General features: G+C 37.2%; 1 protein-coding gene across 3 annotated transcripts in view; it reads left to right on the plus strand.

Moving 5' to 3' along the window:
• Nucleotides 1-286: 286 nt before the first annotated feature.
• LOC137645900 (fumarate hydratase, mitochondrial-like) overlaps nt 287-16,055 on the plus strand; it is a 73,354-nt gene continuing 57,585 nt past the window's right edge. The window contains exons 1-6 of one of the 3 annotated variants that reach the window (XM_068378935.1): nt 287-457; nt 3,643-3,675; nt 3,955-3,975; nt 11,090-11,140; nt 14,697-14,831; nt 15,576-15,740. In XM_068378935.1, the coding sequence (XP_068235036.1) occupies nt 362-457; nt 3,643-3,675; nt 3,955-3,975; nt 11,090-11,140; nt 14,697-14,831; nt 15,576-15,740 (501 nt within the window). In that variant the 5' untranslated portion in view covers nt 287-361. The remainder of the gene's footprint in view (nt 458-3,642; nt 3,676-3,954; nt 3,976-11,089; nt 11,141-14,696; nt 14,832-15,575; nt 15,741-16,055) is intronic. The other 2 variants (XM_068378936.1, XM_068378937.1) reach the window with 2 other exon arrangements.

Raw genomic sequence — 16,055 nt, forward strand, 5'->3', positions numbered from 1 at the left:
AAAAAATTACTTTTTTTTTGCTATAGAAAAAGGTCCGTTCTCTTCGAAAATGACACTCGTTCCTGTCGGAAATAAATAATAATAATAATAATAATAATAATAATAATAATAATAATAATAATAATAATAATAATAATAATAATAATAATAATAATAATAATAATAATAATAATAATAATAATAATAATAATAATAATATAAAAAATACTTTTATGGTGAGTAAATCCATTTTCTATGATAATGCGATAATTTTTAATATAATAACCGCCCAAAATATTCCCGTCTGTCCTCCCAGATTCTTCTTCTCTTGCCGTGTTGTTTGTGAGGGTGGCCCTGTGCCGAGCATAATATCCTAGTAGACATGGCTGCGCTAAGGATCTCATCTTGTCGAATGGTAAACAGCCTACGGGGGCCAGTCCCTGTCAATGCTGCTGGCATAGCAACAACCAACATCATGGTGAGAGTTAACTGTGGAATGTTATCTTAATTAATGGTTTTCTTTTAAGTAGAAATTACTGGTATTAGGTTTAACCGTTGCGTCGTCTGCGGGATTTCGCCGGTCCAGTAAAACATCGGCTGAAGTAACGTGATTTTCCGAGATTTTCGGGAAAAGGATGCTGTTTTTTGAGGCACGCCCATTTTAATTAGCGCATGCTCATTTTCTTTATATTCCAGATATTATTTAAGACTTTATGAGAGTAGGGTTGCCTGTGATGGGACCAGATTGTATGGTTGAATGCTTAATACGTTGGTTGATATTGTTTTACCCTAAATCTTATATAATCAGATAGGTGATAACTTCTTTTGGTCGAGATCTTAAAGGTGATGGCTACTTCTCGGTTATTGATCACCTGTTCATGAATTGTTTAGCCTAATCTCTAATAAAGGGAGTTAAGAATCAGTGAATGTATGATACTCTCTAACTTCTAGCCAAATACATGAACCATGTAATTTTCCTACTCATGATCTTGTGTTTTATGCATTTCTGACTATTATTACTGGGGCAAACCACCCGTTCGTGAAATCTTGGCCTCCTTAATATAAGGTTAATTATGGGGACACCAGTGGAAAACCAGGGGTTTATTGGGTAAGAAAAATAAAATTTTTTTATAAGAGCACACTCTTCATTCAGTATTATTTTACTGTATTACAAGGCAATGTAACCTGGGAAAGCAGAGAAGTGACTGAAAATTAAAGTATCAAAATTCTCAATGATTCACTTTATGACCCTCTAATAGATTTTTCTCTGGCCTGGCTCACTTTTCTTGCTAAAAAAAAAAATAATCTAATTGCTCCTATGGTCTGGCAAATGGTACATGGAAGTGCTGCGCACGCCAGCCTTATGGGTCACTGCGGGGGATATTTTATTACTTTCACATGAGCAACATTAGTTGTACACTGAACAGAGAGCATTTTCATTATAATCAATTGCTGACATAGATTAAATGGTTAATATATTATATTTTAATTGTTAGTGAAACTGGAATTCGCTGTACGAAATGGACGAGTGCTGGCTAGTTTGGCATTTTTATACATGTTTAATTGGGGATGGGACATAATTACTTAACATGTCAGTCTATTAAAATGTGAAGTTTATTTTTCATAACAAGTCCATTGTTTACATTTGAGAGACTGATGGAAAGTTATTGCACATACTGTACGTTGGTTCCGATTAGTTTGCGGAGCATTTAATATATATACAATGACTTAATAATTACCTGGCTTTTTTTTACCAATTACAAGCTTCTAAATATATATTCTCAAATTTCCGGGTGTTGTTTTACAACAGCCATTTTTTCCATCCTCCCCTTCAGTTTCAACTTCACTATCATCATAAAGACATTTCCTAGAGAGATTTACTATCTGTTTTGAAATTTAGTGTAATTTAATCTATACTGGTAATTGTATATTATGAAAACACACTGCGTTCAGTGTATAGCTATTGATGCTCACGTGAAAGTAAAAAATATTCCTGAAATAGTGTCCCTTGGGGGTGGTGTGCGCAGCAAATTCATGTACCATTTGCCAGAATGTAGGAGCAGTGAGATTGTTTGTTTGCGAGCGAAGCGAGCTATCCTGAGCAAAAACCATTAGAAGTACGTGAAGTGAATCATAGGGAATTTTAATAATTTAATTTTCATCCACTTAAAAGAACCCTATAATTTTACAACTGGTTATCTTGTGTTTATTTAGCATTTCTGACCATTATCATTGCTGCAAATACAGTAACTTGTGGTGTTTTTTTTTATTTCCTCCCACCCAAAAAGTCTTGGTTTCCCACTGGTGTCCCCAATAATTGTGTTTATTTAAGAGAGTCCTAAAACTCATAAATGGGTGGTTTGCCCCCAATAATCATGGTCAGAAATGCATAAAACACAAGATAGCAAATGTAAACAAATAATGGAGCCAGAGTGAAAAATACTTCACATTTTAATAGACTGATATGCAAGTTACTATGCCTCAGCCCCATTTAACATGGAGAGAAAAAGGCCAAACTAGCCAGCACTTGTCCATTTCTTACAGTGAATTCCAGTTTTGATTGTAGCCTAATTAAAGTCGTATAATTGAAAAATGGAGACAACTTGCATTAGTATTCTTAGTTAAATGTTTATTTGGGATGTTGGGAAGTAAATGGGGTAAATATCTATTATAGTACAATATTCCTAATAAAGAAAATAAGAAGTGTTCCTGGTGTATTTATGGAAACTTTGAACTGTTTTGTTGAAATTGATTGAGTGGAAATCGGTATTTTGTAAATTATAGACCTTTTGAAATTCCTGAAGTTTTGACTGAAAAGCCACTTTTAAAAGGGAAACAGAACTTAAAGAGCACAGCTTTATCTAAGGTTCTTCACCTAATCATATGAAGGAGTCGTATCCATACCTTGTTGTAGGGGTTGTCGGCTGCAACCTCCGTTTAGGCCTCTCTAAGTCTAGGTCACACTCATCTTTTTTTTTTTCCCAGTCAGCTTCCCTTCAGAAACTAGGTTTTTCAGACCGATAGTCTAATTTAACCCATCCATAAAGCTTGAAAAATATATACTGGTATTTCTGGCTAGTAACAATATCAAAACTGTTCAAAATCCCCATAAACACACCAGTAACACTTAACAGTATTTCCTCTAATGGCAATACTGTAATAATGGTAGGCCTACAAAGAATGATAACTTCAGTATGTTTCCTGAACCTTTTTACTGTATCCAAAACTTTCTTGATAACATTGACAAATGAGGCATCTAACTACCCAACTAAAATATCCTTCATAAGGCAGTTTAGTTGAATTGAGTGGTGTCTTTCAAGATTGGCAATGTGAAGGTATTTGAAAAGAAATATATCTGCAGAGTAGAAATTATTTAGAAAAATGTGTACAACTTAATATAATTGTTTCCACTAACTATTGTTTTCGTTTTTCATGTAAGGCTCAAAAACACAATATTAGTCTTTAGTAACATTTATGTCCACATAGTTTAGATAAGGAAAATTTTATAATTTGTTGTTGTTGATTAGTTATAGATCAATAGATAGTATCATCAATTTCACTATCACTCAGTGTTGTTAAAGTAGTTTATACAAATATTCATGTGCTCTGTTTATAACAGTAGAATATGACCTTGTCCTAATGTGTTTTAAATTCTTTCATCAGAAAACAAAAATAGGAACTACAAAGGTTAAGCAGGTAAGCAGTAAATGTAACAAAGCTATTGCACTTTGGAAGCTGCATGAGGTTATGGTTAATATAATTCATGCTCATTAATGCATTTGCTGATAATTGTTTATGTATTTTGATGTCTGTCATATAAAAGTAGATAAATGTTGCAGCTTATACAGTAGTGAACTACCAAGTATTTTGTGATATAATTGATAGTGTTATTTATGTATATGAAACTCCCATTTAGTGGGTTTTTAGCCTTTGATATTTACTGAATCTGACTACAGTAAAACCCTCTCCTCATAGTTTATCGAAGGCTTGAGCAAGGTAAGGAAGTTTTTATTTTGATATATCAGCAAGCCTTGCCATAAATATTTGGCGAGCATGAAAATGAAATAAATAATGATGTAGTGTAGGTCATTTTTTCAATATTTAACTTAGCCGGTGATTATATAGCTGCAACTCTGTTGCCCGACAGACAACTCTACGGTAAAAACTCGCCAGCGATCGCTACACAGGTTGCGGGTGTGCCCAACAGCGCCATCTGTCGTCCAGATACCCAGTACTCAATGTAAACAAAGACTCAATTTTCTCTCTGTCGAGCTATCGACAAGACGTACTTACTCGCTGTTGCTAAACTGGAGTTTTTTCACAACTAATTGGTGAAGTACTTTATTCTAGTTTTGAGCTTTCGCTATGCAGGTGTTTTATCTTCATCTTAAATCTTGAACTCGTTTTGGATAGATTTAATTATGGTGACAAAGAGAGTATGGACTTTCTTTCACTTTTAAATGGCCGACCCTTCCCTTAGACGGAAGTGTGTTTAGGCTTTTAGTAATTATCTTATCACGTTATAGATTTTCCTCTATATATTTTATATCTCTCCGCCTTTATTAGGCCTCTTCGATTAACTTTCCATTTATTATAAACATATAAAAATAATTTTAATGTTTTGTTTATATAGACCTTTCCTGAGAGTAGGCGGTCCTAACTTGGATACCGAAGTTAATCAACGTTGAGCCCTTTATATCGTAATTAGCTTTTAAAGAGCTAAGGATTTAAAACTTTTTAAATGTAATATTTTATGAAAGAATTTCTTTGATAGTCTTTGTACTGTTTTCAAAGATGAACTAACGTTTAGTTTATTTATGCTACGCAGTTGTTGACGTTCAGGACGTTCAACATGCGCTCTATCGTTACGATAGAGAGAGAGTGTATCACGGTTTCACTTTGCAGTAAGAGTAAATCGATTCTGACGTTTTGTTCATTCTTTCTTAGCTTAAATGTTTTAAATTCTATTTTAAAGGAACTTTTTATTTGAAAAACCTTTCAGTTTTTTCCTTTAGTCAAATAACATGTTCTTTTGACGAAATATAATTGGGCTCTTCTCTTAGGTGCGAAATCAAGAGAGAAAGAGAGAGAGAGATAGAGATGGAGGGAGAGAGAGGAGAGAAAACGTTCCGTTCAAGCGGGTAACGTTGTTCTCGTGTTACTCTCGTCCCTAGTCGCTGTACGGGGAGGAAGGATAAAACGTTTTTAGTTTTTTATTCTCGTCCCCAGGCTATGTGCGGTGAGAGATTGAAAACGTAGTTATATGAACTAGTGTTTAGTCTCTTTCCCAGCCACTGATTTTTTTATCTTAAAATATGTTTTCTGTTTTTTGCTGGTATTAATGAGCTTGCATTATACGACTGATTTCGCAATTACTACCTTTTAATGAAGGGTAGAATTGCGTGTTTCAGGTAGAAATCAGTAAAAGTTTCGATTTCAGTGAAATAAGTGCAAAACAGAAAATCGAAGTGATAAAGTGATATGCGCAAAGTGTTACAGTGTTGCGTCCGAGGGTTCGTCTGTTCGTGCCTGTCGTTCACCTAGTCCGGGACCTCTTGCATGCTCCCAAGCCCAGGGGAGAAGTAATGTCAAACGACTTATGGGTTCGAGAGGCCTTGATCAACGAACAGACGTTTTCCCTCTATGGTATCGGGTGTATCTTACCAAGATCTCCCCTACCATAAGACGAGAGAGACGTTGTTTCTCCTCGTCATCCGAAGGCTTTTCACATAAGAAACCTGTCACAAGGTTTCGAAGCCCTTAAGCGAAAGTCAGTCCTTTCAGGACAGGTCCAGCGTCCTGGTTACAACCATTAGGACAGCTCTGACCCTATGCAGTCATCGGATAACTGCTCGCCGCCTAACAAAAGCGTAACACAGACTCCGAGAGTCTTTTTTTGTTGGCAAAGTGTTGCGGTCACAGACGTTACCCTCGTCTCTTACCACAACCATTTCCGTTGATCCTTAATGGGTTGTATGGCAAATATGCTTGCCTCCCTTATGGAAGACTATTCTGCCGATTAGTCCGTTGAGTCTAGCCGTTTATCTCATCGATATCCTGGCTTTCAGCCAACCTAACGTTCCTTTGTGCTTACTGTTGACGTTGGCGTAGCTTAGTCACGTCAGTCAGGTTGTTTAGAACCACACTCGATGCGGTCTCGTGTGGTTTTTCAGCCGCATTTGGACGTTAGGCCACTGGCTGATGCTCCTGTTGACGTTCAAGACGTTCACTAACAATCGGAGTTGACTTGTTTTGACGCTGTGCGTCAACCTCCGCATTCTAGAGTTGTTTTGACTGCTCAGTCTAGGCAGTCAAAGCAGTCTCGAGTGGACACTGTGCGTCCTCACGCACCTGTTTTGGTTGACAGTTCAGTTGTTGACAGTTCACAGACTGTCAAGCAGTTACATGACGTTGCGTTCTGGTCCGCTACTAATGCACCAGTGAGTGTGGACTCTGCTTGTAAAGCATTGCCACAACGGTAGGTCTCTCCCTTGCTTGAGACTCAGCTTTTATCGGACAAGGTTCCTGTAGATGAGGAAGTTGCTGTTCCCCCTCCTACTGATATTCCCTTGAGGACTCTGTCAGATGGAGAGGAGCCTAAAGCTGCTTAGCCTCCTATGGACCTTAATTAAATCATGATGATTTTTTTAAGGATCTTTGTCCGGATCTTTTTGTAACTGCTGCTCCTCGTTCGCCTAAACGTCAGAGCTTACACTAGGCCTAGCTACTTCGAAGCCGTTGTTTTTAAGCTAGTGCTCTCTCGCTCTCCTAGAGAGCTTTACGTTGGCTAGGCGACTGATTTTTCACCAGGAGGAGTTTGGGGGATACAGCCTTTGCTTTCCCTTCTTTTAAACTGGTTTATAGAGCGAGAGTCTGATATGACACGAGAGAAGTTCTCGGCTTGGGAGTTCATGCCTCTGCCCAGATAGACTTCTCAATTCTCGTAGACTCTCCCTGGCGCCTGGCTAGGAGACGCTCCAAGTTGTTTACAGGTCAACTTCACAGCTGTTTTCGAGCCTTTGAAGTTTTGCTGTACAATTATGTCATGCATAACAAGGCTTTCAGGGATGGTAAGCGGTACCGCCTCAGTCGCTAACCCCGTCTGTTGCCACACCTGCTCCCGTAGACCCTAAATGGGCTTTGCTGCAAGACATGCAGTCCAAGCTTGCGTCCTTGATAGAGGACTTTAATGCAGAGAAGGTTGCTACCGAACCTTCTGGCCAACAACCTTCCAACCGGTCGGTTGTGCGCCCTGTTGACGCTGAGGTAACCTACTCGCGTCTGCCAGTTGAGGTGGTTCCTCCACCGATGCGACCCAGTGTGGGTTGCCAGCCGCACGTTGACGTTAAGCGACGCTCGGAGGTGGTTGTTGACGTTCAGGACGTTCAACAACCAGCAGAGGTGACTTGTTTTGACGCAGTGCATCAACCTCAGCAACCCGGTAGGGTGTTGACTGCACAACCCAGACGGTCTAGACAGTCTCGGGTTGACGCTGTGCTTCCTCGCGCACCCATGGTTGTTGACAGTTCACAGACTGTGCAGTAGTTCCATGATGTTGCGTCCGGCTCCGTCACGCATGCACCAGTGCGACCGGACTCAGCGAGCCAGACGTTGCCCACTCCGTTGCCGTTTCCTCATCAGTTTTCGGATGAGGAACCCTCTGATGAGGACGTTGCTGAACAACAAGACGATCAGCCCCCAGAATAGATCAAGCCCTGCTATCCATCCAGAAGATGCTGAAGAAGGAACGCTGCTCAGTCAGGCTGTGGATGAGTCTGGTAGGGACGCTGTCATCTGTGGAACATTTTGTGTCACTAGGAAGACTACACCTCCGTCCTCTTCAATACCATCTAGCTTTTCACTGGAAAAAGGACAAGACGCTAGAAGCGGTCTCGATCCCGGTTTCCGAAAAGATAAAGTCTTGTCTGACTTGGTGGAAGGACAATATCAACCTAAGAGAGGGTCTTCCCCTGGCTGTTCAGACTCCCAACCACGTTCTCTTCTCGGACGCATCGGATGTGGGCTGGGGCGCGACACTAGACGGTCGGGAATGCTCAGGACTGTGGAACTCGAGTCAGAGGAGCATGCATATCAACTGCAAGGAGCTGTTGGCAGTACATCTGGCCTTGAAAAGCTTCAAGTCTCTCCTTCGAGGCAAAGTGGTGGAAGTTAACTCGGACATCACCACGGCCTTGGCGTACATCTCCAAACAAGGAGGTACCCACTCACTGACGTTGTACGAGATCGCAAGGGACCTGCTCATCTGGTCAAAAGGTCAAGACATCTCCCTAGTAACGAGGTTCATCCAAGGCGACTTGAACGTCATAGCAGATTGTCTCAGTCGGAAAGGGCAAGTAATTCCAACCGAATGGACCCTCCACAAGGATGTGTGCAAGAGACTTAGGGCCACTTGGGGTAAAACCATCTATAGATCTCTTTGCAACCTCGCTGACCAAGAGGCTTCCAATCTATTGCTCTCCAGTCCCGGACCCAGCAGCAATACATATAGATGCTTTCCTCCTAGATTGGTCACATCTGGATCTCTACGCATTCCCACCGTTCAAGATTGTCAACAAGGTACTGCAGAAGTTCGCCTCTCACAAAGGGACAAGGTTGACGTTAGTTGCTTCCCTCTGGCCCGCGAGAGAATGGTTCACCGAGATACTTCGATGGTTAGTAGACGTTCCCAGTAATCTTCCTCTAAGGGTAGACCTTCTACGTCAGCCACACGTAAAGAAGGTACTCCAAAGCCTCCACGCTCTTCGTCTGACTGCCTTCAGACTATCGAAAGACTCTCGAGAGCTAGAGGCTTTTCGAAGGAAGCAGCCAGTGCGATTGCTAGAGCAAGGAGAGCTTCTTCCATTAGAGTCTACCAATCGAAGTGGGAAGTCTTCCGAGACTGGTGCAAGTCAGTTTCTGTATCCTCGACCAGTACCTCTGTAGCTCAAATAGCTGTTTTTCTCTTATACCTGAGAAAAGGACGATCCCTTTCAGCTCCCACTATCAAGGGCTACAGAAGCATGTTGGCATCGGTCTTCCGGCATAGAGGCTTAGATCTTTCCAAACATAAAGATCTGCAAGACCTCCTTAAGTCTTTTGAGACCACCAAGGAGCGTCGTTTGGCTACCCCTGGATGGAATTTAGACGTGGTACTAAGATTCTTCATGTCAGACAGGTTGGAGCCGTTACAATCAGCCTCCCTGAAAGATCTCAGTCTTAAGACTCTTTTCCTGGTATGCTTAGCCTCGGCTAAAAGAGTCAGTGAGATTCATGCCTTCAGCAAGAACATAGGATTTTCGTCAGAAAAAGCCACTTGTTCGCTACAACTTGGTTTTCTAGCCAAAAACGAGCTGCCTTCTCGGCCTTGGCCTAAATCTTTCGATATCCCCAGCTTATCGGAGATCGTAGGCAATGAACTAGAAAGAGTCTTATGCCCTGTTAGAGCTCTTAAGTTCTATTTAAGTACTAAACCTTTACAAGGCCAATCTGAAGCTTTATGGTGTTCAGTTAAGAAACCATCCTTGCCTTTGTCAAAGAATGCTTGGTCAGACTTTATCAGATTGTTAATACGAGAAGCTCATTCACATCTGAGTGAGGAAGACCGAACTTTGCTTAAGGTGAAGACGCACGAAGTTAGAGCTGTAACAACTTCCGTGGCCTTTAAGCAAAATATATCTCTGCAAAGTATAATGGACGCAACCTATTGGAGAAGCAAGTCAGTGTTCGCGTCATTTTACTTGAAAGATGTCCAGTCTCTTTACAAGAACTGCTACACACTGGGACCATTCGTAGCAGCGAGTGCAGTAGTGGGTGAGGGCTCAACCACTACAATTCCCTAATTCCATACCCTTTTAATCTTTCTCTTGAAATGTTTTTATTGTTGTTTTTTGGGTTGTCCGGAAGGCTAAGAAGCCTTTCGCATCCTGGTTGATTTGGCGGGTGGTCAAAGTCATTTCTTGAGAGCGCCTAGATTAGGGGTTTTGATGAGGTCCTGTTGTATGGGTTGCAACCCTTGATACTTCAGATCCTAGGGGTCGATCAGCATCCTAAGAGGATCACGAGGCTCCGTAAGGAAGACGTACTTAAAAGGCAGAGTAATTGTTCAAGTCGACTTCCTTACCAGGTACCTATTTATTTTGTTTTTGTTATTTTGATAACTTCCAAAATGAAATAAAAACTCTTAGCTCATAAAAGTGTAAACATATATTGCTGGTCTCTACCCACCCCCCTGGGTGTGAATCAGCTATATAATCACCGGCTAAGTTAAATATTGAAAAATGTTATTTTGATAATAAAATAAATTTTTGAATATACTTACCCGGTGATTATAAATTAAAGGACCCTCCCTTCCTCCCCAATAGAGACGCAGTGGGACGAGGAGAAAATTGAGTCTTTGTTTACATTGAGTACTGGGTATCTGGACGACAGATGGCGCTGTTGGGCACACCCGCAACCTGTGTAGCGATCGCTGGCGAGTTTTTACCGTAGAGTTGTCTGTCGGGCAACAGAGTTGCAGCTATATAATCACCGGGTAAGTATATTAAAAAATTTATTTTATTATCAAAATAACATTTTTAGGAATTGATGATATTTCCAAGTGAAAATCATGTTTAGAAATTAATGATAATCTCAAGTGCCTATATATTTTATCCTCATTTTGTTTGGAAGTATTATTTACGTATTTAATTCTTAAAATTCTTCCAAAACTATTCAGGTTGTTTGTTTTTTATTCATGATGGGTAATACTCCTACCCTTAATAATTTACTTATTGATTTAGATATTAGATGGTAGTTATAACACTGATCTGATCTAATATAAAACTAAGAACAAAGGTTAATATGGAAGTTGATTACTCCTGTTCAACAAATCTTACACAGTATTTGCTTCATAGTAAAAATAATTCTGTGTTTTTAAGAATTAATTTGATGTCATACAATTTGTTACAATATAAGGAATACTAAAGAAGTGACTTTTTAATGCTATTGTTATTATTGCTTCATATATCCACATAAAATTTTATAACAAAAAACTACACAAGTAGAATTTGTGAATACTGTATAATCTTTAGTGTGAGTAATTTTGTCACCATTTTGCTTCTTGTAAGTGCAGTTCAAGCCCTCTGAAAAACCAGGAAAGGATCTCAAATTTGGAAAACGTTTGGTAAGCTTTTCTTTCATTTCTCAAAAATACAAACCTTGTCTGGCTGACGAAGGCAGCATAAAGTTTTTTATTGTTGCAATTCTTATCAAATGCACAGAAATTTGCTTTTTAATTCTTGTCAGATGCACAGAAATTTGTTTTTAATTCTTGTCACATGCACAGGAATTTGCATTTTAATTCTTGTCAAGAGCACAGAAAAATTTGCTTTTTAATTCTTGTCAAATGCACAGAAAAATTTGTTTTATTAATTCTTGTCACTTGCACAGAGATTTGTTTCTTAGTTCTTATCACATGCACAGAAATTTGTTTTTCATTTATTGTCACATGCACAGAAATTTGCTTTTTAATTTTTGTCAGATGCGCAGAAGTTTGCTTTCTAATTATTATCTACCCTCTACAGGTATTAAATGCTTTTGAGATATAAATATTTTTTCTCACATCATGCTTTGTTTTTTTTACTTACCTTTTTGTATACAGGTTATTTTGTTTGGCACATCATAGTCATCTTTTGATTTAAAGAAAAATCATTTAGCACAGACAAAATGTTTGTTGTTATTTTATAAGGCGGTTGGTTCAGATTGCCTGGATCTTGTCTCTTAAACTAAATGTCATAATCCCCAATTTATAAGGATTTTCTTTCTAGTGGTATTAACTGTCTTAATACAGTACAAACCATTGAATTTTGTTCTTATAAAAACAATTAAAATTTGATTTGCTTCAATTACAGTGAAGTTTCATGTTCCATAAACTTTCAGTATATGATCATAAAATCAATTACTGTTCTAGATAATTACATTATCACAGAAATGGGCTAACTACTGCACTGTAAGTGTTCAGTGGCTACTTTCCTCTTGGTAAGGGTAGGAGAGAGACTGTAACTATGGTAAGCAGCTCTTGTAGGAGAAAGACACTCCAAAATCAAACCATTGTGCTCTAGTCTTAAGTAGAGCTTATAGCCTGTAACATGGTCATCCACTGTCTTGGGTTTAGAGTCTCTTGCTTGAGGGTACTCTTGGGCTTACTATTCTATCTTGTTTCTCTTCCTCTTGTTATTTTGAAGTTTTAATCCTCTTGTTATTTTCAAGTTTTTATAGTATATATATGAAAGATTTATTTTACTATTGTTCTTAAAATTCTCGTGATTTATTTCCCTATTTCATTTCCTCACTGGGCTATTTTCCCAGTTGGAGCCCTTGGGCTTATAGTATCCTGCTTTTCCAAGTAGGGTTACAGCTTAGCAAGTAATAATAATAATGATAATAAATAAAGCTGAAGTATATTACTGTAATTTGTAATGCAAAATTTTTGGGTTGGTTCAAAAGTATTTCAGTATTATTCACAACGTAATTTTGAAATAATTTTGAATTAACTCAATGATGTTGTATTACCAAGTAATATACTTCAGCTTTATTTATACCTGTTTCTGTGATCTAGTTATCTAGTATTGTACTTGATTTAGTTACCTGGTACAGTATTTGATTTTTGTTTTGATTGGGTATTACACTACAGGGCAAACCAAAAGTAGGTGGATAGTAAATAACATTTATTACATTTAGTAGAGTTATATTTGTTAATCCAAGTGAATTTTTATAAAAAGAATTTTATGTTTACAATTAAATTTTATTGTATACAATAGTACAGTACAAATAAAATGCCCTGAAAATCTTTATAATGCAGCCACTGAAACTGCTGTCCATCAAAATTTACTCAGCTTTGAAATCTAGCTTTTGCTCTACAAACAAGTGTTGCACTATTCCCTTTGTTCATTGATTTCTTGAAATGCATCTCTTGATGTATTTTTTTTAGATCACCAACACTAATTGGTTTGACAATAAACAAAAGAAAAAGAAAAAAAAAATCCATTAAGGTAAAGTCAGCGGAAAGTGGTGGGCAGTCAATTGATCCTCATTGGCCGATCCATTCCTTGGGAAATGTTCCATGGGGAATAATTCATGGCAATTATCCTGTTGTAATTGTGAGACAACTTGAATTATATGATACTTATCACCTGTGACTTGCATAAATAAAGAATTGTTTTAAAACACCAGAACTTTAAATACCACCCCAACAGTGACACTAGGCTGGTATATAGTAGTTGTTGCTCTGATGTTAAATGCATGCTTTTATTATACCAATAAACACAATTATGTTCTAGTTATAATGAACGCCATTTTATAGCCCTAACACAGACCCTATGCCTCCTACTGTTCATCTCTTTTCATTTACCTTATATATTGAAAGTTCATACACTACAAGGATACCCCAGACTCTAGGAATTGTTTAAAACTCCTGTAAAGGATTTGACAATCAAATACTTAATAATAAACTGTTAAAATTGCTCTTGATTACAATTGTGCTTAATAGCAATTCATAAAATTCTCCAGGATGTGCTTGAGACAAAATTATTGATATAGCTCTCTTAAAATTCAAATCTTATCCATTTAAAAAAAAAATGATTTACAAGTTTTGACGTAAAAAATTAAGAGTGGACTGTAAATTTAAGACTTCTGGGTAACTTCTAATTCAGAAAACATTATATTGTTTCTAAATTATCATTAGGCAGTTTTTATTTTCCTTATTAAATTGGATATTTTTAATAATATACCTGCTGGGTTATTGTTTTAGAAGGGGTTGAATACATTTCTATTCAATGTGTTACCCACTTCAATATAGCCTCACCAATTGTATAAAATGCTGCGTAATAGCTTCTTTGTCTTATTAATGTAAATTCAGTTTAAAGGCTTTTTGAAGATTCAGCACTATATTAAATTTATCTTAAGAAACCTACTTTCCATTCAGTTGCCTTAGTTTTGTAGTTATATTGTTGTTGCTCTTCATTTTAGTTACATCGTATAATATTTGATATTATATACTCTAATCCCTCTCGTATCCACACATTACTTTAATTGCACAGAGGTGCAAACCACTGTGTACTTGTCAGTATCGGCGCTGGATATGGAAAGTGCGAATAGGAGCCTATCTAATGCGTATTGATTAGTATTCCCAGTGATTTGATTGATTCAACTATAATTTTGGGTGTTATGTTTTGAATAGATACTTCAATGGTTCTATGTAGTAGTACAGTATACTGTATGTCAGACAATAATTTTGGGGTAACCTAACCTAGGCTATTCTCGGTTACGTACCCCTATATGCACCCCACCTGAAGGTCTTAGTGTGAATACGAGAGTGATTCCGCTTGTTAAATATGTTGCACAAAGTAATTTCAATATCTATTTTTGTATTTTTTATGGTACAGTTTGGTACCAAGAACGTAGATCATTCAAGTTTTAAGAAAAATGAGTGTGCTTTAATTAGTACAGCATGTTTGAAATATATGTAGACAGTAGAATTTTGACTTCTGCAATTTTCATATGGTAGTTACGTAAACAGAGTAGAATAAAGTAGTTTTTTTGTACTTTTAGTCCAAAGGCATGCATTAACTATAAATATTTTTACAGTACCTGTATTCTTATTTTAATAGGAGAGTATTTTTACTTTATTAAAACTGTAGTACAATATTATTAGTAGTATTGAAGGAAATTTTGAATTTTAGGGAAGCAAAGAAGGTGTTCGCAAGGAAGCAGATACATTTGGAGAACTAGAAGTGCCAAACTCAAAATACTATGGCGCGCAGACGGTTCGATCGGTCATGAACTTTCCCATTGGTGGGGAGACTGAACGCATGCCTGTAAGTATCATTTCTTCCTTGATATCCAAAAATGCTTTCTCTCTTTCAACTGAAAGGAGTATTCAACAAGAGCATTTATATAAGAAATGAGCTTGTAACAGGTGGTAACACACCAAAAAATAAAGCTACAACAGTAATGTTACTCTGAGTAATACAGTACATATAATTAGATTTACAAAGGCAATGGAATAGAAATGTTATTGTGTATGGTATCTGTATTGCATGTGAAGACAAATTGCCAGTGATAGGAAGTAAATGTAGCTGTGCACAAAATTCAGGTAAAGTGGACAGTTTCAGTTATAAGAGGAAATATGCAAATAAAAAGTGAAATTATTTCTAAAAATATGCCATGTGTTTTGCGTAGAACTCATCCTTTGTGGAAAAGACCACACTCTTTGATGTCTTTCATACCACAAGTGACAACTGAAATAAGTATTTTAGATGACATCATATATAAATATTAACTAAAATATCAAGGATGTGTACCAAAGGAGTTAGAATAACGATTCTGTAATAAAAAGTAAAATTTGATCAGCTTGAAAAAATGGTTCTTTAAAAATCATCTGAAATTACAAATTATATAAATTACATATGGAGGTACATGATCATGCACAGTAATTGTAAATGAAAATTAGACATTACAGTATATTATTTCCACTGTTAGAAAGGTTATGAATTCGTCTACCTTGGTTTTGTGTAATTTCTGTTACTGTACTCCTTATACTTATCTACAAATATTTTCAGATGCCTGTCATAAAAGCATTTGGAGTTTTGAAGAAGGCAGCAGCTGAAGTTAATAAAGAATTTGGATTAGACCCAGTCGTAGCTGATGCAATTTCCCAAGCAGCTGACCAAGTCATTAGTGGGGAGCTCTATAATGAGCACTTCCCTCTTGTCATCTGGCAGACGGTAAGTACTTCTTTATTATAACTGCATAGTCTGCATTGTTAGAAAGTGGTGGACATTTTTAAAAAATGCTACTACTTTTTTATATTGATTAATTTTTGTCATTTAAACATGGAAAGATATAGCATTTTACAGCCTACAAGCTGCAAATTCACTTTAGAAAAGAAAAATTAAAAACTTCCATATAGAAAAGTCACTTTTGAATGTGAATTCTATACACTGGTTGAATAATTCATGTAAAAAAAAATTACTAAAGCTAAGAGAATTTCTGTGTTAAAACTTTGAGAGCAGAAAAACAAAAAAGCAGTAGTAATTTGA

This window comes from Palaemon carinicauda, chromosome 8, assembly GCF_036898095.1.
Source record: "Palaemon carinicauda isolate YSFRI2023 chromosome 8, ASM3689809v2, whole genome shotgun sequence".
NCBI lineage: Eukaryota > Metazoa > Arthropoda > Malacostraca > Decapoda > Palaemonidae > Palaemon > Palaemon carinicauda.